Source organism: Orbilia oligospora (genome assembly GCF_000225545.1).
Source record: "Orbilia oligospora ATCC 24927 unplaced genomic scaffold scaffold00081, whole genome shotgun sequence".
Lineage (NCBI taxonomy): Eukaryota > Fungi > Ascomycota > Orbiliomycetes > Orbiliales > Orbiliaceae > Orbilia > Orbilia oligospora.
The window spans coordinates 718,117-743,814 of NW_011645638.1; the positions used below are offsets into that span (position 1 = coordinate 718,117).

At 42.5% G+C, this 25,698-nt stretch overlaps 8 protein-coding genes across 8 annotated transcripts; 4 read left to right on the forward strand and 4 right to left on the reverse strand.

Annotated features, from left to right (window-relative positions):
* Positions 1 to 442: 442 nt before the first annotated feature.
* Positions 443 to 2,353, forward strand: AOL_s00081g208 (uncharacterized protein; the record flags this gene model as incomplete). The annotated part of the gene is made up of 10 exons (XM_011125025.1): positions 443 to 506; positions 572 to 616; positions 685 to 850; positions 922 to 946; positions 1,005 to 1,102; positions 1,168 to 1,314; positions 1,369 to 1,593; positions 1,654 to 1,751; positions 1,811 to 2,166; positions 2,225 to 2,353. The coding sequence occupies 10 exons, from the start codon at positions 443 to 445 to the stop codon at positions 2,351 to 2,353; spliced, it is 1,353 nt and encodes a 450-aa protein (XP_011123327.1).
* A 1,057-nt stretch (positions 2,354 to 3,410) lies between these two features.
* AOL_s00081g209 (uncharacterized protein) lies at positions 3,411 to 3,857 on the forward strand (the record flags this gene model as incomplete). Its single annotated transcript, XM_011125026.1, has 1 exon — positions 3,411 to 3,857. The coding sequence occupies one exon, from the start codon at positions 3,411 to 3,413 to the stop codon at positions 3,855 to 3,857; it is 447 nt and encodes a 148-aa protein (XP_011123328.1).
* Positions 3,858 to 4,168: 311 nt separating this feature from the next.
* Positions 4,169 to 5,267, forward strand: AOL_s00081g210 (uncharacterized protein; the record flags this gene model as incomplete). The annotated part of the gene is made up of 2 exons (XM_011125027.1): positions 4,169 to 4,779; positions 4,847 to 5,267. 2 exons carry the CDS (start codon positions 4,169 to 4,171, stop codon positions 5,265 to 5,267), a joined length of 1,032 nt encoding a protein of 343 aa, XP_011123329.1.
* Positions 5,268 to 5,389: 122 nt separating this feature from the next.
* AOL_s00081g211 (uncharacterized protein) lies at positions 5,390 to 6,267 on the reverse strand (the record flags this gene model as incomplete). Its single annotated transcript, XM_011125028.1, has 2 exons — positions 5,390 to 5,622; positions 5,709 to 6,267. 2 exons carry the CDS (start codon positions 6,265 to 6,267, stop codon positions 5,390 to 5,392), a joined length of 792 nt encoding a protein of 263 aa, XP_011123330.1.
* A 461-nt stretch (positions 6,268 to 6,728) lies between these two features.
* On the reverse strand, positions 6,729 to 7,711 carry AOL_s00081g212 (uncharacterized protein; the record flags this gene model as incomplete). Its single annotated transcript, XM_011125029.1, has 3 exons — positions 6,729 to 6,971; positions 7,032 to 7,496; positions 7,583 to 7,711. The coding sequence occupies 3 exons, from the start codon at positions 7,709 to 7,711 to the stop codon at positions 6,729 to 6,731; spliced, it is 837 nt and encodes a 278-aa protein (XP_011123331.1).
* Positions 7,712 to 14,440: 6,729 nt separating this feature from the next.
* AOL_s00081g213 (uncharacterized protein) lies at positions 14,441 to 16,203 on the reverse strand (the record flags this gene model as incomplete). The annotated part of the gene is made up of 4 exons (XM_011125030.1): positions 14,441 to 14,571; positions 14,644 to 15,804; positions 15,866 to 15,945; positions 16,019 to 16,203. 4 exons carry the CDS (start codon positions 16,201 to 16,203, stop codon positions 14,441 to 14,443), a joined length of 1,557 nt encoding a protein of 518 aa, XP_011123332.1.
* An 841-nt stretch (positions 16,204 to 17,044) lies between these two features.
* Positions 17,045 to 19,732, reverse strand: AOL_s00081g214 (uncharacterized protein; the record flags this gene model as incomplete). The annotated part of the gene is made up of 9 exons (XM_011125031.1): positions 17,045 to 17,610; positions 17,671 to 18,158; positions 18,212 to 18,506; positions 18,560 to 18,629; positions 18,695 to 18,807; positions 18,888 to 19,041; positions 19,144 to 19,224; positions 19,409 to 19,534; positions 19,628 to 19,732. 9 exons carry the CDS (start codon positions 19,730 to 19,732, stop codon positions 17,045 to 17,047), a joined length of 1,998 nt encoding a protein of 665 aa, XP_011123333.1.
* Positions 19,733 to 20,212: 480 nt separating this feature from the next.
* On the forward strand, positions 20,213 to 21,421 carry AOL_s00081g215 (uncharacterized protein; the record flags this gene model as incomplete). The annotated part of the gene is made up of 3 exons (XM_011125032.1): positions 20,213 to 20,296; positions 20,381 to 21,000; positions 21,067 to 21,421. The coding sequence occupies 3 exons, from the start codon at positions 20,213 to 20,215 to the stop codon at positions 21,419 to 21,421; spliced, it is 1,059 nt and encodes a 352-aa protein (XP_011123334.1).
* Positions 21,422 to 25,698: the final 4,277 nt, after the last annotated feature.

Genomic DNA, 25,698 nt, shown 5'->3' on the forward strand with positions numbered 1-25,698 from the left:
TATGCGACAGCTTAAGCTTAGGCTAGCTAGATGGAGGTGCCTTAGAAGGCTTCCCAAAAAGTGTGTTGTGGGTTTTACCTTATGCGGGTGGCGGGCGCAGCTTGATTGGACCAGCACATGTACTGTAACCGTACAGCCGGCAGCTGCCCAGCTCCCAACATTTGCATAGCCAGCAGCTCGTAGTCCCAGTTCAGATAAGCTACAGAGAGATCCTTCGTGCTTCGACTTAGAGGTATAAAGTCAGGCTAGGACTTTTACTTCTATTCAACCAAGGCAGCCTCGTAGAAACGTATATTACTTTTCTAATCTGATCGCCTTCACGTACTTACTTAGTCACCTAAGTACCTACATGTACCTAGCTTACTTACCGACAACAATCCATCCCTTCGCATTGCATCCTCCAACAACAACGTTAACGTGTACAACCTAAAATTCACACAAAATGGCGAATGCGGACTTCCTGGGTTCCAGGAAAGTCGGCATCACAACTGTCCTATTCCCATACGGTAGGCGATGGTTATTAATCATGCTGTGTTCGGCATCCAGCGGATCAGCTGACTCGCGTTTACAGGCTGCAATGACAGTTCCTGCGGCTACTGCGACGTGACTATTGGTAGTAAGTGACCTTCTTGGACGTGGTCTGACTAAGCGAAAACTAAAAGTTCATTCGATGTGTGCCTGAAGACAAATCCTACATGATGATGGCTAGTGTCGATAGACCTGGTGAAACTTTTCTCGGAATCACCCCCAATGACTACAAGATTTTACTCGACCGTGGCTGGAGACGCTCGGGGAATATAATCTACAAGCCGGATATGAGAGGCTCCTGCTGTCAGGAATACACAATTCGGTTCGTAGTATTACAACTCGATTGTCGCCAATGTACGCTGTTGACTATACTAACGGGTACATATTGTGCAGACTGAAATCATCCCTTTTCAAGCCAGTATGTTGTAATAGGCTCTGCTAAGAACCCTAAGAGATGATGTAACTAATCCTCCTAGAACTCGAAACAAAGAAAGGCAACTAATGCCTGGTCGAAGTTCATTCACGGGATTGACTACAAGCGAGAACAAGCACAAAAATATCCAATTTCTCGAGAGTACGTGACTCTTCTATACTTACAAGATTATCCGAAAATTCTATTTTCTAACATTCCATCTCCAGGGAGAAGAGGAGAAAACGCACCTCTCGTTTCAATGTTGTGGAGAAGATACACGAGTCGGAATATGCTACCTTGAAAGCCCAGAATCCTCTTGAGCCTGCTCACAAATTCGAAATCGTACTCGAGGAAAATAACTTCACAGAGGAAAAGTATTTCTCTCAGAGGCAACCGGAACAACTGGGATGATAGCTAACCATCTAAAGGTACAAGCTATTCGAACACTACCAAAAGAAAATCCACAACGATGAAGCAAGCGAAGGTGGTTTCAAGCGATTCTTGTGTGCGAATCCTTTCAAGCCACGTTATTCAGTCGACAAGAAAGGTCGAAAGATCGGGGCATACCATCAGTGCTACTATCTCGATGGCCGTTTGATTGCAATGGCAGTTTTGGATCTACTCCCGGATTGTGTTAGCGGCGTCTATTTCATGTAGGACCAAATTACCTCGTCCATCCATAACTAAGAATGCTGACGAGTTGAGTATCTCAGGTATCATACGGATTTTTCACAATGGAGCTTCGGGAAACTGAGTGCTATCAGAGAGATCGCGCTAGCTGAGGAAGCAGGTTATGACTACTACTACATGGGTACCTTAAATTTCTTATTCTCCACGTTATTTCCCGGCTCCGAGCTTACATTGATTTAGGCTACTACATTCATAGCTGCCCAAAGATGCGATATAAGTGCGAGTACCAACCGGCAGAGGTTCTCGACCCAGAATGTTATGACTGGCATTCTTTTGATAACGACTTTCGGAAAATCCTGGATGTAAAGCCGTACTACTCTCCTTCTCTCGAAAGGATACTCACAGCTGAGGGCTCGGAGCGTAGTATGACGCTTTTGAAAAATTACCATATCAATACGAAGAAGGGCGTTATCACCAATTTGGACGACGATACTGTCTTCTCAACTGATATGTCAGGTGTTGTCAAGCTTGAGGATATCGAGCCTGTTATTGATGATATCCGTATTCTCGTCGGAAGAAAGCTCGCTATAGCTGAGGTATGCCCGAATGCTAATATACCTTCCTTTAATCTTGCTGAGGCTGACTGTCGATTAGATGATCTCGGGATGGGAAGAGATGCCGATAGATGTCCCCGGAAACGCTAAGCATAAGATTGCTGAAGCAATTGCGACTCTCGGGTTGGAGTTGACTCCAAAGGTTATTATATGTCTGACTCTAGGTTAATAATAGCCTGGCCTTTTTTTTCTTTCTTTTTTATTTTGACTTACCGTGAGGTCACAATTGGACCTGAAAGCAGAAACCGTCGTCGGTACGGTCGATTATATCTAGTCTGCTATTTGGGTACTTTGTCTACGTACTAAATCACCTTCACGACCCCATGATCATTCGGTGTATCTTTGCTCCCCTTGTGCAATTAGCGTGTAGCGCTTTTGGTTGTACTTAAATCATTTACCCCTCGACGTTTAGACTTGCGTCCAAAATTATCATTACCAATACTTGAACTATGGCTTGCGTGCTGCAAAAGATAAATATATAAACAGTATATGAAAAGAGTGTATACGCGGAAAAGCTTAGGACTAGTTGCAGACACTCGGCAGCTATCTATTAGGATTTTGAATTCCGAGATGCCAAGAAGGTATAATATAGACTAATCCATGTCTAGTGTATCTAGCATCCCCCGGGACTTGAAGCCTTGGTTACGAGACTGCTTGAAGCCCATCACGTTGGAATTTGGATATTCCAACACATATTCCGATCTTTTCGAGCGAGGCCTCGAGGAGATTGATTCTGGGTCCCCCCCATTCCTTGAACTGCAATTTCAAGTCATCCAGTAAACTCAAATCTATCTCACTTCGTAGCACTGGTTCTTCAAGGTTAGTTCTATATTGTAATACACACAAAGGCACCAGTTTACTAAACTCTATTGTTTAATGTTTTTTTTAAATTTAACTTATCATAGCGTGCACATGTCATGGCGCCTTTCCAAACCTAATATAAAGTATGCTGTACCTCTTGAGCTTTGTGAACCAGAAAACCTTCTTCAACCCAGATGACAAACGTGTATACGACCGAGATAGAGTTAGATCTCAAACCGGCGACGTCAAACTTGGTATTGCAACTTTATGGCCCTGATTTTCGGAGTGTACCAATACGCCGGTTACATATACTCTACGCCGGCGCAGCCGCATGCCAACAACCCCCATATTCCCCAATTTTCCTTAATATTATAAACACAACGGTCCATTAATCTTCATTACCACATTACCTAGAATGCTGAGGAATGAAGAAACCCGCACCCCCTAAAGAACCCCACTGTCGCTACCTTTACGAGTGGACAGACTTCGAAACCGAAGTTCTCAGTAACATCTCAGTTATCCAGCGACACCAACGACTTAATTCCACATCAGTTGCAAAGCGTCGCCAAAGTGTATCTTCACAAGCAGATTTCCCCACATTCGGAGACCTATCGCATCCCGAATTCGAAATTGAAGAAGTCGCCATACTAAGGTATTCGGATTTTTTTACGCCGGTATCCTCGATTTGGCCCCAACACGGTTTCCCTGATTTGGCGTTTTCGACGATTCAGCGGCATAAAGCGTCTGGGTCTACGAATAGATTTATAGGCGAGGTTAAGTCGGCTTGGGGGTCTGATATTAGGGAGTGTAATATTAGGAAAGGTCTTTCGAAGTTGTTGCCGTTGAAGAATACAATAGGTATGATGTTCTGATTATATATATACTATCCTTGATAGAGGTGCTGATGTGGTATCTATATTTTTTTTTATTTCTAGCTCAAGTTATAACGTATATGCATAATTACAAACTTCGTTACGGATTCTTCTCAACATACAAAACATATATTTTTATCAAACGAGACGACGACTTTCGATATCTTATTTCCGTACCGATCAGTGCAAGACAAACTCGGCCGACGTTAAGAGATTGTTTTGGTTATCTAAACTATTTAACAAGTCGAAAGTGGTATTTCTACGATTCTCAGGCTAACTTGGGAAGGGTTGTTTCTGGTCTTCTTTCAAGCATGACACTCGAGAATCTGAGAGCGGATGAAAATGAACAGACTCTTCTTGATAAGGAGGTAGCTGGACAACTCGATAGAGTACAAAATATCCTTAAGAATACCGAACTTCGGAATTCTTTATCTCGCTCCCGGAGGAACTCGTTAGGTATTGTGATTTCTTCTCGAAGAGGATCAATAGGACCTCCACCTGCTCCTTCTTCACGGAATGCTTCCACATCCAATGGAATACCTGGTGCTTTATCGGTACCAAATGGTGTAAACGAATTGGTCTACCGGCAGAAGTCTTTAGGGGCGATTCTTGAACGAACGGAGTCGCCACCTTTACCTACTACTCCGAAACCAAAACTACCAATACCAGAGACTCGACCACTAGGTCACGAGATTGAAAAAAGTGGGCTTCCTCCGCATTTATTTGACATCAGTCAAATGGAGCCAAACAAGGTTTTTGTGAAAGATGAACCTCGGGGGATTACGCATACTTTTAAGATACAAAGGTGTCCTGAATCCAAGGGTCAAGATCTCGATCGTGGGGTTTATTATACTACATATACGGGAAGACCGGCTGTGATGAAATTTTTTGGGGATGGGTTGGGATGGACGGCTTTATCTATGTAAGTCATCACAAGTATACTCCTCCAAACCAATGTTTGTTTTTTTTTGACAGGATCTTCTGCGTAGGTGGCAACAAGAGTGCGAAGCCCGGGATAAGCTACAGAGAACCAAAATAATACCTGAACTATACCTAGCCGGAGAAGTTATACTCGGGCGATTCGGATACCGGACTTGTCGCGGGTTTGCCATCATCATGGAGAGGGTGGATGGCGAAACACTTTCAAATATTCAAATGTCACCAGCGGAGAGAGATGAGTTCCAGGTAGCTTTTTTAGAGGCTATGATTCTAGTTAGAAAACAGAACATGATCCATGGCGAACCGAGTCGCAGTAATGTTATGTGGAATCGGGATCAGCAGAGGGTGGTGTTATTGGATTGGAAGGAATGGTGGGAGAATGAATATGGTCTCGAGGCTCACCAGAGGGAGCTAGAGATTATTATGACAATGAACGAAAGAGTTCGAAGGTCTTCTCTAAAGCCAGTTTAGGCGCGAAAATTTTCGGCCCAGTAACTACGGAGAATTAGCTACAATAGCGTTGTTATTTTGTTGTATCCATACAATATGGCATTACTAATATATACATGGTATTTTAACTATACATAAAAACATCACGAGGATGATGAAGGAAGAGGTAATATCCGCCCTGGTGTCATAGATGTATCCTTGGCCAGAATGACCTCCTTCATAGGAACCTCAATACCAGCCTTTTGCATCTCTCGAATCTTTTGTAACTTAAAGGGTAGCTTATATTTCGAGTCTATTAACTCCTGTGCATATTCCGGCGTAAGTTTCTTCAACCCAATCACGGGAGGATCTCCCTTCTTCGCAAACTCATAGATTCCTACACAAAAACATATCCTATTAGCCATATGATCCCCCATACACACACCCACACACGTAAAGTCACCCATCAAAAGCGAAACATACCAGGCATCTTCGCCGCCGCCAACCTCAACGCATCCCTCGCAATCTTTTCGTGAATATCTCCCTTAATCTCAAAGATAACCTTCATAACCCCCACTCTACTCGCCCAATGGTCGAAACTACCTTTACCACCACCCATACGCATTTCATTTCCTTTCTTCCAAATAGGAATACCAGCGTTAACTCGGGCGTAAAGTCGATAATTCATCCCACGTAATCTTTTACGAATCGTTTCTTCTCCGTTCTTCAATTGCAACGCGGATATCCGTCGATGTTTGTCAACCATTCGAAGTCCGTAGTCTCCCCAGACTACTGTCGTCCCGCGTACGGAGCCTCCGGTGGCGACGTGGACTTGACCACGACGGTATCTTCTATTATCAACATTTTGGGGCATCAGCCAGGTGGCTGATTGTGGGGTAGTTGAGAAGGCTCGGAGGGTGGTGGTGGGGCATTGTTGAGGTCGGAGGGATCGAAGGATATTGGATGTTGAGGAGGTGAGGCATGAAGTTGTAGTTGGTTTGGCGAATGCCGGAAAGAGCATTGATAGTGTTGGCCAGGCCATTTTTAGAGTGCTCCTGGCCTGAGATGTCGGCTTTTTATGTGGATTGGAGGGGAATTGCCGGCGCGGCTATCGCATTGTCGGAAGGTTGATGTTGTCGCGAGCACGATAAGTTGACCTACGAAATTTCGAGGTTTAAAGTCCGACAACGCAAAAAATACAACATTAGGTGTCTAATTTGAAAGTAAACGGAATGCGATTATCATGGTCGTGATTGCAGAGGTTTCTGATAAAAATATAATAATCGTACACTATAAAGTAATAATGAGAACCATGACCATAATTTACTATAAGCTGGTCCATGACTATTTTGATAAAGTACGCTACAAATCTACATTTCAGACCCATTCTACATGAAATTATGAGATATAACAATAGACCGCTAACAAGATGCCTCAAACAATAATTATATCCAACTTTCCAAAGTTAACTCTGAGAACAACAAGAGCTTAGTTGCCGATCATTCAAATTCGTCCTTGATATCCGTAGTTGGTATACGACGTTGGTCCAGGCGGAGTTTGGCCATATTGAACCTGAAGCGACACATATGGTCGTGCCGAATTGCGAAAATCCTCAAATCTCTTTGCAGCCTCGAGCTTTTCTTTCGTTTTCTTCTGTTTCCTTGTATGGACTGTGACAATAACCCACAATATTATCCCAATGACGGCAAATACTGCGGTGCCGATAGCGGTGTAGAGTGAGGCGGTCTATCAAAGTTAGATATGCAACGTAGTATATATTTTTGGTGTATGATATGCAAAACTTACGTTGGTAGTGCAGAGCGTATTGTAGTTAATTTTATTTTCGAACTGTTGTTGAATTGAGACATCCGATGGCGCATCGGAACACGAAAAACTCCAAATATCGTTTCCGCTGGCCGCTCCTTTGAAGGAACCGGCGGTTGTTGCCCATACAATTAAATGCCCAATCGGACTCAGTAGTTTAACATAACTACTTCCAGAGGCAATTTTATCAGAAGCCTTTTTACCACAGCAATATGCTAAGAGAACAGAAGCATTGAATATTAATGTAATGCCTGCAACTGCAGTCATTACATAAGTTGGCCAAAGCTTTGGATTTGCGCCGAAGGGACCCGTGCCGTTTATAACTTCGTGTTGGTTAACGATGAAATTTTCGAGAGTATAGCCCATGATTGCGCCGATGGTGGCGGAGGCTAGTAGGTTGATTACACGCTCGGTGACTTGGATGTTTCCTATTCGCTTTTGGCGTTTCTATAATAGAGTTATGCTCGATTAGTTCTTTACTACTGTAGTGTGGTGTGTCTAGGTCGATGCTATTCGAATTTTAGAGTACTCACGGCTAATTTTGTTGCTAAGCCAGCTATTTTTCCGACATCCCCGATCTCATTCTTGTAGTTAGAGCTATCGGGCTCCACTGTGTGAGCCTCGTAGTCACCTTGATTAACTTTGTCGTATTCCGACCCCATGTTTTGAGTATTTAAATATATGCCAGAGTCCAAATGAATATAGAACCTCTGTCAAAAAACAAAAAAATAAATAAAAAGAATAAAATTTCAAAAGAAAATATTCGTATAGGGGACGTTAGATAATATCCAGATGCGCTAGAAGACGGTTCCTACTGTTCGAAGAGCTTGCGACTGACATTTTTGAATCGCGGTTCCGAACAGACTTTATATGTGCGACGACTAAAACCTGCGGCTGAATGGCAGCAGGTATATATCTAAGAAGAAACGAAGTTTACCGACGCCACCATGCAACGCTAACTACAAAGCCTAGGCTCAGTCCGATGACTTTCCTCGAGACCACCCATACGTGAACCGATTATAATATTAAGGTCTCGGATTCGTACACCCTCATAGCATAGCCAAATGACAATATAAGAAATTAGTCGTCTCGATAACCTCCTCCATCTTGACCAAAAAAAAAAAAACCTATCGTGCCTTGAAAACACCGCCATGCCTCAGGAAATTATTCAGAGACCCCGACCCGTTCGCGGTGTTTGGGTGTGTTAAATGGAATATCCCTTCAGGCTAGGCGTGTTTCTTGGTAAAAGCTTAATTTTCTGTGAGCCGAGAAACAAGTATTCCCGCTAACCGTGGGGCTGAACGCCCCCACCTCATGCACTAAACCTTGCCATGCATATGGTAAACGTCACCCTCAGGTTTATGAGAACTTGAGTTCGAAGCTTTTTGATTTGGAGATACTTAATTAGTATTGTTACTAATGAAAACAAGATTTGGACTTGTCTTGTAAAAGGCTGGTGGCAAAAGCAATTTTGCATCCCGATCGAGTGCGACAGCCTTTGTGGTAGACGTTAGTCTCGAATGAGAGAAGACGTATTTAAAATACCAAATATGGCATATTTCCGAATGACTATCGCACTGTCGCATTTAGTTAGGATAAGGCTGAGCCAGCATGCCGAATGTGTAGAAGTCTGTCCAAAAATGGGATTCGCTAAGCTGAAAGGAATATACCTGGGCTCGAGGTCTGAAGTTGATAACAACTAGACTAACCGTTTTGTTCCCGCGGGTCTACAATAGGAAGAGATAGTCATAATAGACTCATGAGCCATGGACCCTCCCGTTCGCAAGGTTGATCGCTAAGGCACGCTGACCCTCGACAAGGGCGCCGTATGTTTCACGCCTGGATATGTAGTATGTTAGTTCTCGGGATCAGGGGTGGAGTCATATTCCTCGTAACCCGTTTAATTCCCAAGACTCGGGTATATGAGATGTTAATTGCTATCTTGAAAATAATTCAGTTTGGTTGACTTTGTTTTCAGCGACGGTTCACTGAAGGATCTTTAAGTTTTCATTAGTAGTTAGGTCTATTAAAAGATCTCGACACTAACCTATCAGTATCATCCTGTGTTTGCTTATAACTAGCTCATAATATACGTACCCTTAGAGAGTAGAGGAAATAGCCGCCATTTCAGTATAGAATATTAACTTAGAATTAATGAAACCTACCATTGCTTTTTCTTGTTTTCCCTTTCGTCTCCTTCAATTACCTTATGTTGTCTGGTATCTTCGAAAGTTGAAATGTGTATAAGCGTCGACTAGGCATATTGCTTAGGCGATGAGATACCAATTGATACTGAGAATCCTTAAAATCTGTGACATAATACGAAGTAGCGAGCCTCATACAAGGATTACTACTAAAAACGAGAATTATTCACATGCCTAATCCCCTAAAAGTCTTTGAAATAGCTTGTGCCTGACCCACTTTTCGCATTTTATTATTAAAAACGCTATAACGCTCTAATTAACAACCTAGCAACGCCCAAAATGCAACAAATTCAAGGGTCTGTATACAATATGTATTGGATGGTGTGGATATCTGGATATGGATAATTGCGTGGTCTAGTTACTTTGCACCCTGACTGCGTTTTCAGGAAATAGACCTTTCGGACTTTAACCCTTACTTAGAAGGTGATGTATATAGAGGGTTCTTGAACTTAAAACTTCACTTTTCTGGAGCATAAGCTTCTTTATGTGTATATCAATTACAATCGAACCCGGGATAATTGATAATGGATTTTATATCTCGTGGCCTCTGGATTCAGATCTGCGCAGACTTTACAGCAATCTGCTGGATATTTGCGAGAGGTCTGGCACTTTGGGGGTAAATATTCGTGTACGCCGATCCCCCCAATGATACTTTTCCTAAATACATTCAGCTGCTTTCTAAATCCTGGCCTCGAATCCACAGAATATCCAGCCTAAATCAATCTTGTCTCGTACCCATACCTGGAAGCATCCGTCTGAAATCTAAGCCGAGCTGAGCTCCTAATTCAGTTCAACAGCAGGGTGGTGAATTACGAGAAGGCTTTTGATAGGTAGTATTTAAACACCTGCGGAATTCTCCCTGAAACTCTTCCTAATTTCTTACTTTCACTCATCCTATTTCCCTATAACTAACGCTTTGTCTCATAAACCAGACCCGTGAACCCGCCTTCACTTAACCGAAATCGTATATATAGAATACTAAGCCCTGTTAAATAATGTTGCTATTTGTCAATCGAAGCCAAAGACACACACTAGTCTCTTATGACTAGACAAATTTACAAATCATTTCTTCAAATCGAACTATAGCTTCCCTTACGCCATGGCCTTAGAGTTAAATCGTCACACCATCAAAAAATAACATTAGGCATCAGCTACCTCTAATGAGCTAAAATTCTACAGCGGCAAAGCTTGCTATATACCAGCAAACCCAGTTGACTATATCAACTAAGACTGAAGCGCTGCCTAATTACGGACTTTCTAAAAGCGAAAATATACAACAATCAATCCCTTCTATTGAGGTGATAATGATAGCCTTATGACTGAAACTCAATAAAGTGTGGTAAGAATTTGACAGAGAAGAACAGCAAATTGAGTTCAGAAGAACATCATAAGTACTGTTGAGACACAGTCCCAACATCAATTATTTAATACCTTCGGACATTTTATATATGAAATAAGGTATTTAGACGAAATTCTGTTTGTTTATTCAAGCTTCATCCCAGACCAACTTAAATTACAAATCTGTAGGTCTAATGGTCTCGGCTAGTATCTAAGTAAGTGCTTACCGCGTGTACTTTATCCATAATCTTTCATATAACACGGCAGCTAGCTAGAGTACTATCGAGAAGATACTCCTGTACGCTCAGGATTCCATGAATTCCAGCCACCTGACTGTGGAGCCGCAAAGAAAACAGGCCCAGTTTCTTCCATCTTCTGGAACTAGCTACCTATTGGAAGAAATATACTAGATAAGTTACTACAACCTCAATCTTTATAAATCCACTCATTCAAATATATTTACTGTCCTACAAACCTTCCATAAAAATGAGGGTAATTTAAATCACTCCTCCTTCAAATCGACCCCCTTTCCAGAAAATATTCACAAAATGCCCAAAATTAAGTTAATTAAGGCGTCATAGATGAGGTTATGTCAAGTGGCGATCTCATTCTACGGCATCAGTTGGCTAAAAACACAAATGCCATAATACCCCCGACCTAGAAGGTAGTAAACTACGATTACCATACGAAGAGCATACATAATTATCAGCTACCTATCAGTGATCAGAAGAAAGGTGACATGTTTATATCCTTTCGTCCTACTGATATGACGCAAAATTCGGATATATATATACATGCATGAGCATAGAAGTGGGATATCAGTAATATATACAGGCGTGATGTGATTAGATATCTGCTCAAGATCAGATCCATTGAGAGTCGAGCCGTCGGTCGAATGATCTAATGAGATCAAATATACATCTAGACAATATATCAACATACCAGAACCGATCAGAATGTTAAATCCTGTGAGAACAAGTCTCTTTCACATAATCAAGGTATCGTGGAAACTTCATGTTATACATACTTATATATATATGTCAACTTTTAAAACCAACCAACTCACGATTAAAACATCATGATATATATATATATATATATATCGATATCAATCAAAACACCACCATCATCACCACCATCATCACCACCAGAAACATAAAGGATACAAGCTCATCTGCGAACTAGTAATCACCATCCGGCATCCAAACAGCCTTCATTTCACCTTGGTTATTCAATAGATCATCAACTTATATATATATATATACTCAAAAATCCCCTGCTCAGCTCGAAGATTACGAAGATTAAAATGAATGGCAGAAAGTATTCCATACATGCCTTCTATGTTAACAGCTGCATCAATCATCTTTTTCTTACAAAATATTCTCTTCGGGCTCCAATACGACCAAACCAATGTGTGCATTATTACATCAACAAAATAGTACACCGGTGCATCACAAAGGAAGAAACATATCGAGTCTAACTCATCCTTCAATTGATCATGCATCATATGACCGTGCATGCAAATAAATGACGGAAAGACTTATCAAAAAAATGGTCCCCTTTAAAGATGAAGCCGCTGTAGCCCCCTCTCGTTTTCGATTCTTCGTTAATTTTCTTTCGATCGCTCTCTTGTTAAAAAAAAAAAAAGGCTTCTTCGTCAAAATATACTTAGTTCTACTAGTACGCTTAATTAAAAGCTATATATTATTCCTTTAATACTTCAAATTCCAAAGATACACTTGAGAAGATCTTAAGTTTCGTCTTCGATATATACAAAAAAACCAAACAAGCCCAATAGCGCAACCGCAACCACCAGTTATATGAATATAAGCGTGAAAGAGGATACAGCAGTATATTACTCATGATACGCCCAGCTGAAGCCAGCGACTAAATCAACAACCTCATATAACATGACATATATATATCTAAATCTCATGCTACCGATCTATATGCTGATACTATGCCAAACCCACGCCGCGAGCGAGCACCACCATGAACACCACTACTATGCGATAACACGATGAAATATATAATAAAATACCACCAGCTCCCCTGTCCACTACGATGGCGAACCAGCCCCGAGAACAGAAAATATTAGCCAAGGTGATAAATTTCACCTACATGAAGCTAGGTGTAAACCGTTTGTGTGGGTCCCTACCCAAAGACGAAGACGAATGTAACGGCGATACTAATGTTACATTCCAAGCGATTAATCCTAACTATATTTTGAAAAACTAAGATAAACATACTACAAGGAGACATAGAAACCAAGGCCAAGGTGGTATTAATCGAGGTGATTCTGCTCTTATCATGAGTTTTATGCATGGCCATTCTACATTTAACTTTTTACGGGAGGTTGATCCCTTGCGAACGACTTTGTATAAGGGTTAGCACCTTGTACTTACCAATCAATTTCAAACTAGCACGCCAATTCCTCGACGAGTGCGATCTTCACTGAGTTGCCAGGTACACAAGAAAACCGATGCTCGGGATAAGCTGTCCAATTTGACGCAGGGGTCTATGACTTTGATAGACTATGTTGAAGAGGCTATACTACTGACATATACGAAATTCTGGGTTACTCTTCTAAGTCTGAGCAAAACTATATGAAAGATAAATTGCTAGATGGCTTAAAAGATAGTAGGCAAATCCAACGGGATTTGACTATGGCGTTGGGAAGTCGTAGACCGGTGGTTTTCAAAAATGAACCAGCCGTCGTTGTATTTTTGGCGGGAGTACGAACTTAAACTTAAACTTATTCGATTGAGGCTGCTTCCCTTCGGCTGAATATCCAATATTCTACTGCGCCATGTTAAAAAACCGCTATACTACCCAAAAGCCATACAAATGTTACAATATATAAGTACCTATAGCATCAAACCAAGGCCTTTGAAGATGCGCATATACTAGGTATTTACAATATGATATATACTTAAACTCAGCTAAATTAATCTTAACTACATATAATTAACGAAGCAGACATGGTCCATGTAGTCTGTTCAAACCCATCGATCAATAGGATTTAAAGATCTGTACACCATGCAAGCGTTTAAACTTATACCACCATGGTACCGTATAGGTAGATTTAGAACCGCAAACGAAATCCTAATATATCTTCACTTTACTTTTCTCTATATATAACCACCATCCCGCCTTGTGAAATGACACAACATACGCGTACGTACATGCATTAGCTATTCCAACAACTAGGTCAGGGTAGCGAAAGCGGCGATGCCATACTATACTAGTATATATAATATGATCATTCAAATATATGTTGTCCACACGAGTTGATTAATGCATATGAGAACTCAAGACTCATGATCAAGTGAACACAAAATCCAGACGTTATGCTCCCAGATTCCGAAACAAGCTAAATGAGACTGGATCTAGTAAACTAAGCAATCAAATAATCATATTAAAAGAAGTATTGATAAAGGCTTTAATAGCGAAAATTCTGAGGTATCCCAATCCCTCAGCGTAGGATGATATTAATTTAATTACTCGGAAGTTTTGGAATTTTACCTCTAGCAATAGAGTCAAATTGGTATTAATCGGGATTAATTGGATATTACCTAGGTATTCAGAGCAAAGAAAAGCTACGTATGAAAAATCTATTCTTCTATTTAACATATACCTACCTAAGTACTTACAACCCCCACCCTCATCCTGTATATGCCATTCAACCTGAATGATGGCCTTCATGACCTAACCAGTACGCTCCATTCGCCCCATGCTTTGTGTATATACTTCGTGAGACATAGGATGGTTTATAGAACATAAAGTATAAAATATATTCCCGCCTACCTCTTCCATTCCGGTTTTATCTATAAAGACAGGAATTTTGGTTTATAGCCTCCCTTCTGTCTCATTCATGTACCGTTCCTCAGCTCCATTGATAGCAATCATATTACTCTTCGCCTTATTCATAGTTTCCTCCCATTCGTCGAATGGTACCGAATCATAAACGATTCCTCCACCTAAAACCCCCCATCCATTAGTATTCCATAATAGTTCAATCAAATCAAAAATAGTTATGAAAAAAAACTCACCAGCTTGTAAATAAGCAACCCCATCTTTAACCGTCATAGTCCTCAACGCAATACAAGTATCCATATGATCATCATACCCCCAATACCCCACCGCCCCTCCATAAACCCCCCTCTTCTCCCCTTCACACTCTGCAATCAACTCCATAGCCCTAACCTTCGGCGCCCCGCTAACCGTCCCAGCCGGGAATATACTCCTAAAAGCATCAAACCTCGTCTTATCATCCGCCAAATCCCCCGAAACTTGAGAAACCAAATGCATCACATGAGAGAACTTCTCAACGTTCATCAAGTGATCGACTTTAACCGTTAACGGATCACAAACGCGGTTTACATCGTTACGCGCCAGATCTACTAACATGACGTGTTCGGCACGGTCCTTTATGGAAGCTAATAACCTAGCAGCGTTGGCTTCGTCTTCTTCTTCGGTTTCTCCGCGAGGAAGGGTGCCGGCTATCGGATGGGTTACTATTCTTGAATTTGTGGCTTTGACGAGGAGTTCTGGTGACGCTCCTACTAGCGAGAAGTCTGCGCAATCGACGTAGAATAGATAGGGGGAAGGGTTTACGGTTCGTAAATGGCGGTAGATGTTGAACGGGTGGAGGGTTGTGGGACGGGCGAAACGTTGGGAGGGGACGGCTTGGATGATGTCGCCTTTGATGATGTGCTCTTTGAGTTTGTAGACGTGGGCTTCGTAGCCGGATTGTCCGATGTTGGAGGTATAGGTTTGATTCGGGATGATGGGTGGTTGGATTGGTAAGGGTACTGTGGGTTCGATAATGGTGTTTACGACCATTGATAGCGTTTCGTATGCCGTGTCGTAGAGGGTCTTTAGATCTGATTCCGAAGGGGTGGGGGTAGTTAAATGAAGATGGGTGATAACCTGCACCTTTTGAAAGAAGTGATCGAATGCGACGATGGTGTCGAAAAGCATAAATAGCGCTTCTGGGACTTGTAGGATATCCTTTAACGGCCGGGCAGTCTTTGGTTCAAAGTATTTTACGCAATCGTATGCAACGTAACCGATTGCACCGCCGGAAAGAGGGGGTAGCTTCATGCCTGGGATCTTGGCTATGCGATATTGGTCCAATTCATCTTGTAAGATGTTGAGCGGGTCGACCTCGGGACCATGGCCGGGACCCGTTTTAATGATCTTTCGAGGCTCTGTCGGCCTAAATCAGTAACAATTCAATAAGTGTAATAGCGAGAGAATCGTCAAGCATACCGCTTCCTAAGAAACTGTATCTTCCAATAGACCCGGTATTCGGCGCCGATTCGAACAGAAACGAATTCGCCGGCTTCGTCCTATATTAACATAGTTCCATTAACCACCGCTCACCCACTCCATCCCAGGGTCGTATAATAATCCCAAAAATACTTGTTCGTAATCTTCAAATAAGCTCCAGAAGGCGTAATCAAATCCGCAGGTATCGAAGTACACAACGGGTACACATTCGGTGCTTTATCACCATTCGCAGCATTGGTCTTAAGCAGCTCGGAGAGCGTTTCGAGTGAAGGTTGGACTTGGATCTGGTAGGTTCGAGGTGTCCATGGTATTAGCATTTTTGTATTCCAAAAAAAAAAAGAATTGAAAAAGAATTGCATGAAAAAGTGCAGTAGTAGTAGTAGTCCAGTGGAGATGTTGGAAGTCGCACAAGTACAGAACGAGAGAATGAGTGCCTGCCTACCTTCATTGTGCTAGTTATATATCCCGGTAGATAGTTGTTATATCGCAATATACAACAGCTAATAACTGCGATCCTGTGTCACTGTATGCACGCAGTTCCAACTTTCAAGTACCTCTCAAGTACCAGGTGTGAATGGTGGGGCTTGCGACAATTATGTAATCTACAACTGAATACCTCCAGAAGTAGAAAAAGAGTAAAGAGAAAAAAGAGGCTGTTGTGTTTGGATGTCTGGTCAGGTAGGGTTTGTGGCTCAGCTGTCGACAATCAGATCCAATTGAAATGCAGGTAACGTATCGATGCAGGCTTCCCGTCACGAATATCCAGGACAATGGCAGATTTATACATGGTGTTCGTTAGTCAACTTGCAGCCCTCAGAAAATGAGTCGGTTTGGATTTGGTCAACGGCCCGAAAGTTTACCCAGGCTGTTTAGCCATGCGACAGGGATTGTTCCTGCCGATGCCGGGGGTGGCCAATGGGGCGCTTCCCGGAGGTCAGCCAGGGTCCCCGGGGATTTGGGATCTATAACGCAAACAATTGCAGGTCCAAGAGAGTCATGATGGCTTCAATTCCCGGATACACTCACTCCATAGATAGATAACAATGAAAAAAGAAGAAAGGAATAGTATCAGATAGATCCTTAGACCCTCAAATAAAAAACATCCGTAGGCCAGAGAGAAAAACAGTAAAAGCCAAAAAAAAAAAAAAACAAGGCAGATCAAAGCAGCGTCTCTTCAACCAGCTCCCTCGCATCGGCCACCACCACTCTCCCGACTTTCTTCAAAAACACTTTCTCTGTAGCTTCCCTATATCTTTCCCAATCCCCAAGTCCTTCCTTTAAACCACCAATGGCAAGCGTCTCATATCCATTCTTGATAACCTCCGCAACTTGTTCCGGTCCCAAGAACCCACTGCTAACCCCTGCCGTCGTCCACTTCCTACCCCCAGTTCCACTCTTTCTATTCTCCTCGATCAAACGATAGTAATGTTCACTAACACTAACCAAAGTTCCAATGCTATTACTATCTTTTCTTTCGGAAAGATTGTACAGTTCCCGGAACTTAACCAGGACATCTCCAGTTTCAACTAGTTTGTAGAATAGATCGTCATATTCGGTCGCTGATGGGAGGAATGCGTCGCCTGTAGATAATGAAAGTGCAATGGTGTTTACGAGGGTATCTAGCAATGGCGGTATACCCGGTAAATCCTTCAAGTCGCTAGCATAAGATGCGAAGAATCGAATTAACGACACCAGCGATCGCCATAGTTCCGTCCAATGATATGCTATTGAAGTGGTCTCATTAGTTACGTCCCAAAATATCGTTGAAAGAGGGTTGTGCATACGTAATCGTGTCCGAGTCTTCGACAAAAACGAGATAATCCTCAACAATATCCCTAACAATAGCGAGTACAGCTCCACATCCAGCTTCTTTCTCAGATTGTGATTGACTCCATCAAGCGCGACATCCATAATCGCAAGTATCAAATGCCGATCGCCCCTCGTAGTTGGCAAATAAGGTTGTCGGTGTCTACATAGCCTAACTTCGGATTTAAGGTCGTCGTGCGCCAGACGTTTGCATATTGTATTGTCTTCAACCAACGCTCTAAGGACCAAGAGGTTCAGACGGGCGTAGAGTGAGCTGCGGGTCGTACGGTGGGCGTGATGGGTTATGTATGATGTTAGCGAGATGTAAGCCGCGAATGGAGGTTCGATCTTTTGCGATGATTCCGAGGAAGCCGTTGGACGTGAGGATATGAATGTGAAAGCGAAGAGCTTATTAGTGTTCACGAAGTCGTAAGTACCTAGAAGGATAGCCGCGCGCAGACCGGGTCTACACCTATTAGCTCCAATACCTCATAACTATCTGAATAACCGGGAACATACAGTTGTGCAAAGGATTGCTTAACAGCATCAACATCCGGATCGACCTTCTGCCCATTACTCGACGGCGGTCGCGATTTCGACAATCCAGTCGCAGCTAGGATTCCACCTAGACCCATCAGGGACAATACACTCCCAAAGCTCCATCCTTCAGGCGCATCATCTTGAACCGCAATATAGTCCTCTCGACATCGCGCTGAGGCTGCACCGATTGTGTAGACTATCTGTCTTATAGATGTCTCGTTCACAAAGTCCGCAAGCCTTAACTGGTATGAATTTTGTATCTCGAATTTATTATCTTTGTTCTCTGTTAGCGGCCTCATAACCAATTTCTTAAGGGTTATAACTCACAATTCGCCAAAACTCCGAGCAATACGAACGGTTCGAATGACATAGACGCTGTGACTGGGTCATTGATGAACTGCCACCCGTAGTATTAGCTTCGCCCAACATCATATAAACCCATATAAAGTATAAAAAGCCTACCTTCATCAACGCCGGAAATAGATCCCTGTGCATAAAATACGAAAGTAGTCCCGTATTAAACGCTCCACAAGCCGTCATCAACGCCACATGAACCGATTTATACCGTACTTCCGCTATACATCAACGGAAAAAAAGCATCAGTTACCACATCCCCTCGTAAAAGACCGCGAAGATAGTTTTCCAAGTAACTAACCCGTCCTCCCGCTACGTATATTCACATCCAAAACCCCAACGAAGTCCGTAAACACCGCATCGATATTATCCAACCCGGCAAGTATCGCAATAACATCGGATGATAAATTCGTGTATCGTTTTGAAAGTACCTGACTCAGGAATATCGATATTGTCTATCCAAAATCACAAATTATGAAGAAACCTTGTTAGATAACTTTGAATCTCGTCGTACTCGCTTATCTTGAATATTATGTAAAAAGATGGTTGGTACCTACGTCTAAAGCTGCCTCATCAGCTGGACCCTCCTTCTTCTTCACCACGGCCACAGCTCGGGTAAACAGTTGTCGTGTCTGGGGCTAATTCATTCATAGTCGCAAAAGATGACCTTTCAGCATTTTAGTCAAAAATGGGGCCCCAAACCCAGTTGTAGCCAGAAATAATAACGTAGCACCCCTCTCCCGTGGTATATAGATAACTTGGCGTAGTCTAGACACTGTGGAACAAGGTGGACGAGGTAAAAGGTGGATTTCGAAAACCAACCTGTAGATGTAACAGATCGTCGCCGGAGAGCGGTTGTAAGATGGCCTTTAAACCGGATGGATGCGATTTCAATAGGAAGAATTCGGTCCAGAAGCCTTCTGATTTTGGATGGAAATCTTCCTCTTCCTATTATAGTAGTAACATATCAGCATCTGCGAACCTCGTTCGTAATGTTATATTGTGTAGCGAAGCTTAGACATGTGATTTCGAGAAAGGTACCTTGAAGAGCTGCTGGTAGAGCGATACAATCTTCGGTTGGAAAGCCGGTCGTTCCTGCTGCACCAATGGCGAGGCCATCAAGCTGGATAACGGGTCGGCAGCCATGGTGAGGGGTATCGAGGGTATTGGAGGTTTTGTCGAGAACAGACGAACTCGAAGGATTGCGACGGGCTGAGGCTCCTCCAAGTACAAGCTGGCGAATAGGAGCCAGCTTGGAAGTTGTGTCACGTGATTACACTCTACCTCTAGCTTCAATCCAATGGCCTGAACGCTTTAGCTTTATGAACTATCTGAGAACAATTTAAACTACAAAAAATTATGAGACTCGGGCGAACTAATCGTAATCTTAGTGTCCTTATAGCTATTTTTAGCTAACTTTAAGGCTTCAAAGTTGCTGGTACCTGCTGGTGCTGGGATAGCAAGTTTGTGCAGCTCTCGTCATTCTATACGAGCTTTTCCTCTAAACGCGTCTTCCCAGCTCTCACACTCCACAGTATCTTTCCCACGCGCAAAACTTCATTAATCCACCATTGAACCCGCCCCTCTTCCTCCTCCTCCACTTCCATCGCCTCCCTCCATTACAAAATGTTGTTCGTCGACAAGCACCGCCCGAAGACTCTTGATAGTCTAACTTACCATCATGACCTCTCTAGCCGTCTAAAAGCTCTAGTAAGTCTATTTTACCCTGACTAACTTTCAAAAAGCCAAACTACAATCAAAGAAAAAACCCAAGACTAACTTATCACCATAAAGGCCAACGGCGACTTCCCCCACCTCCTAGTCTACGGTCCTTCCGGCGCCGGCAAAAAGACCCGAATAATAGCCACCTTAAAAGAACTCTACGGCCCCGGAGTCGAAAAGATCAAAATCGACTCCCGTATATTCACCACGACTTCAAACCGAAAACTAGAATTCAACATAGTAGCCTCGATCTACCATCTCGAAATCACTCCATCAGATGTAGGAAACTACGATCGAGTTGTAATCCAAGACCTTCTAAAAGAAGTAGCACAAACCCAACAGGTGGATTTAGCTGCCAAACAAAGGTTTAAAGTCGTGGTTATCAATGAAGCCGATCATTTAACCAGAGATGCCCAGGCGGCATTGAGAAGGACTATGGAGAAATATTCGCCGAATTTGAGGTTAATATTGTTGGCCAATTCTACGGCGAATATTATTGCTCCGATTAGGAGTAGAACGTTGTTGGTTAGAGTTGCTGCGCCAACGACGGATGAGATTGTGGATGTTTTGAAGGGTGTGGGGAAGATGGAAAGGTTGGAGGTGAAGGATGGACTTTGTAAGAGGATTGCGGTTGAGAGTGGAAGGAATTTGAGGAGGGCGCTGTTGATGTTTGAGGCGGTTTATGCGCAGAAGTAAGTATTTCCTCTTCCCTCCATATTTTATGGAGAATACATCGTGCTAATGGAGTTGATCATTAGTGAGGTCGTGAAGGATAATACTCCCCTCCCACCACCTGATTGGGAAGCATTAATATCCCAGATCGCAGACGAAATCATGGCGGAACATTCACCGGCAAGGATACTCCAGGTTCGAGCGAAGCTATACGATCTATTGACACATTGTATCCCACCGACCGTCATCCTGAAGACTCTAACCTTCAAGTTGATACCAAAGATCGATGATACGATAAAGGCGGATGTGATCAAGTGGAGTGCCTTCTACGAACATCGATTGCACTTGGGAAACAAACCCATATTCCATTTAGAAGCCTTCGTGGCTAAATTCTTGAGGTTGCTGGAGAGCTATTTGATGGATATGGATTATGATTTCTAAATCGTCCGAAACGTTTGGACCGAGATAGGCAGAGGAGCAAGGGTATTCATGTATTATAGAATCGTAGAGCTACAAATTGGGCGTTTGGAACGAATACATTTTCATAGGGACCTTTTGTCTAGCGTCACGTATTTACGATCTCACGTGCTATTCGCGGTACAAATTCTCATACGCGTATTTTTTCTTTGGAAAAAGAGTTTTTTCTTAGTAAAAAATCTGTCATTGCTATTTCATTGCTATGCTATGCTATTCAAGAGACTATATAATCCTATCAATAGAACAAAAGGAGCCTAGAAAGTCTTTATACCACGTTAGCTTTAGGTTCACCATCATGAAGATAATCGCGAAAGTGGTAAGAGATAATAGAGATCAAATCAGACATCCAAGGAAGTGTAAACGGTCATGAATCCCCTAATTAGGTTCTAAGCACGGGGTACCGTGGAAACAGCGAATGCAATATGGAAACTTCATCATAGTGATCTTGAACAGAGGGGTAGAGATAAAGAATATAGGGTAGTTGTCTTACCAATGATATTATCTACAGTTGCTGTGCTGAGCTATTGTCGAAGAGAGTCTAGTAGAAAGTCTTCAAGAACGTTAGTCGTCGAACTTGACATTTGATCGGAATGCAGGAGGATGCAGAGTATGATAGTGGGGTAATAGATCAGACAAAAAGTTACTGGCAAGTAAACGAAACCTTTGCTATACAAGACCGCTTAAGTCAAGTACGGTGCAAGGAATCGACGTATCTCGTCATGGACGATTCGGAGATGGAAAGAAGTATAAAGGGTTTGTCATCATCTGAAGGAGAAGGGGGAAAGAACATTGAGGTTCATTGTGGACATACCATGATAGTATAAAGGGAGCATTGATGGTTGGTGATTGTGAAGAAGAAGAAGAAGATGGTTGATGGAAGAGGAGAGAGGTTGATGGTTGATGCAAAGAAGAGCAAAAACTTTCAAGCAATTTTTTTTTTATATCCAAAAATTTCTGCGCCCACAACACATCGCCTCGGCACGTTGTTTGTCTTGGCGTAACATCAAATTCTTGGCGCGACTGTCCGAAAACACCAACAATAACAACACGGCAGAGGGTGCAGGGACCTATTTGCCTTGCTTGAGCCGCACGGTCATCTGACCTTCTATAATTGGTCAGAAAAGTCAGTTAAGTCAACAAATTTGCGGTATTTACCTGCATAAGTCTAACCGGAAACGGTGAAATTAATGACAATTAATGCCTCCGAAAAAGGGGTGTGCGCGCCCACTTTTTGTATGGGAAGGGAAACTTTTTTTGTATGCTGGTATAATATTTTACTTTTTTATTCCTGTATTTTTTTTTATTTTTTTTTCATCCGAACAAGAAACTTTGGGGGGAGATACAAAGTGGAATGCACGACACTGTGCAGCTAAGAAAAAACCAAATGGATGGCTGGCTGGTTTGGCCGGTCTGCCCTACCAGACCTGCCCAGAGCTGGTGGGAGTGTAGTGTGGGGCAGATTGGAACTGGCGATAGTGGTAACCATATCCACTTCGTCATCGTGATATCTCGCTACTACGCCGTTTTAGTAGCTTTTTTATATATATTGGGATTGACTGCAGGCAACGTCACTTTGTGATCAATGTCATACGGTAGTAGAAGCCTGTGTTAGCAGTAGATTGTTTCTTCGTTCCAAAGACGTAATTTCCTGGAAATTGTAACTAAGGAATAGATTAAATTATAGACTATTAATTGATTGATACGATCGTGAGGGTGTTTGTTACGTTAGGAATTAGTGGACATGGTCAACTTTCAATCTAGACCCTTTATTTCCACCATTGCAGCTGGAATATTAAAATCGAAACGGAAAAAAAACATAATGATAATTTCAGGATCTTGGGTTTCTTATTCCTCTCTCTCTCTCCTGCTATTGAAATCAATTTCTCAAGAGAGGATCACGGAATTCTCTCGCGATATCGATCTCAATCTTGCATCTATCTCCTACATCATCCGTCCCGGTCACCTGTTCGACCTTCTATTTTCTCGTCATTGGACAATCCGACGTGGATATCCGTTGAATTTTCCGACAAGCAGAACCGCAAGCGACGTGGTGTGATCTTCCAGGATACTTGGACAGGAAACTAACAGGTACTTTATCTTGTATCGGAGGGGTGTCCGTGTGTACTGCGTGGTGCCTGCGTGGGATCTTTATTCTCCTCTCATTCTTATTATTATTTTTTTATTTTTTTGCACGACCACTTAATACCACCCGAACATCCTCTTGGTCCCCATTAACTTCTTGCAAATAAGGACCCTCTTTTTTATTTTTTTTAAACACCCCGCCTCTTGGATTTGTAGAGTGACCTTTTGTACTTTTTGGTTCCCATTCCCGTTTTTAAACACATAGACGACGACGGGACAAGAAAAAACAGTCGCTACTATACTTATTATAACCAGGTACGTCGGTTCTATCAAGTTAGTTGTTCCCTTTTCTGTTTTAAACGAAAGGTATCGTTTGAGGTTTCCGGGATCAAGGTTACTTTCTGCGACTTGACGGAGGACCCCTCGACGACAGATTGTTCCCACAGATATCGATGATATCGCCAGCGATATCTTTCAGCCAGTACTTATTATTATTCCGTACATACTTCTGTTTTTCGTACCCCCCGGTACCTTCTTGTTACTATCATTTTTCTCTCATTATATAAATATCGGTGAAATTTTTTTCACATTCGGTCCGGCCGTTGACGGTACAATCCTGTGACGCTTTGTTCCTTTTTATATATCTGAGATCTCTTATAATTACCCATTTATATGTTTTTCTTTTCAAATCGGATTATTATCAAATCGCGACAACAGAACGTTAACGTACGTGCAGCAGTTTATTACTTTTTTGATTTCCGTTCCAAGTGTCCATATCGAGAACGACGAAAGAAAAGAGACCAGGACCAGGCCCAGGGCCGTATGTATGTACGCACATACACCGACTTGACCGACACGCAGGTTCCAGTTCCAGTTCAGGACCAGTTTGATACCAACTAAAGAAGAAACCCCCGAAGGACCAGCAATATTAAGCACTAAGCACTTAAGTAGGTATTGATATTAATTGCAAGTCCAACCAGTTCCTGTCCTTTTTTATTTTTATTTTTATTTTCTTGAGCGTAACGAGACGACGGACGGGACCCCAGGAAGAAAGAAGTCCCAACGCCCGTACACGAAACCAGGCCCTCCCTCCCCTTCCTTCCTTCCTTCCTCCCTTCCTCCCTCCCTTCCTCCAAACGAACAAGAACAAGCTGGCGTTTAAGACATCGCTAGTATAGTTGGGAATATATCCAAACACCGACGATTAGGAGAGATATCGATCAGGAGTTTTCTAGGCCCTGTGATTTTAATATCATATCATATCGCATCAGGACTGGACTTCGAAGCTTCTTAGCCATTCGTTCGTTTCGTTTCGTTCGTTTGTTCGTTAGTGGGTGTTTTATTATCTTAGCTTTTCTCTTTTATTTCTTGGATTGGATTTAATCGAATCGGTACATTACCGGGATTCCTGATTATTATTATTATTATTATTTATTTCCGTTTTCTGGAGAGAGAGAGAAAAAAAAAAGAGGGCGTGTTCAAGAAGAAGAAGAAGTTATAGGAGAAGATACTTGGTGTAAGGAAGTCGATCTAGACATGTACATGTATATGTCAGGAAGACAGTGAAGCAATCGTTACTTTCCCCTTCCTTTCCTTACTTCCTTCCTCTCTCTTCTTCCCACTCCCACACACACGCACACACACGCTCTCTCTCTCTCTATCTCTCTCGTTTTCTCGTTTTCTTGTGTTCTCATTTTCTCATTTTTATTTTGTTCTTGAAGTCCAATTGGTATTTAATTCGGTCTATCGACTCCAGTTTTTCGAGTAACAAACTGCTGTCCTGTTGTTTGTCCTTCAAACCACACCACTTTGAACAGAACAGAAACTGAACTGAATCGAACAGACCAGACCAGCCAGACCAGCCAAATCTCCGTTTTCCAGCCGGTCCTCCCTCCCCTTTCGGTCCTCCTCCCCTCCGCCACCGAACGTCGACTTTTTCCTCTTCTCTCTATTTGATTTTCCCTTCTTCTACTTCTCCTTCTACACGTTCATCTCCCAAAGAAGACCTTATTTTTTCCACGGTCCCTGGTTTCTTATCATCTCAGATCTTTCTCTTCCGGCTTCGTTCCTTTTCCCGCTTGTCTGCTTGTTGGCTGCTGGGAACCAAAGGGAACCACATAACAACACATCACCATCCGACCATCTCCATTCCTCGCATT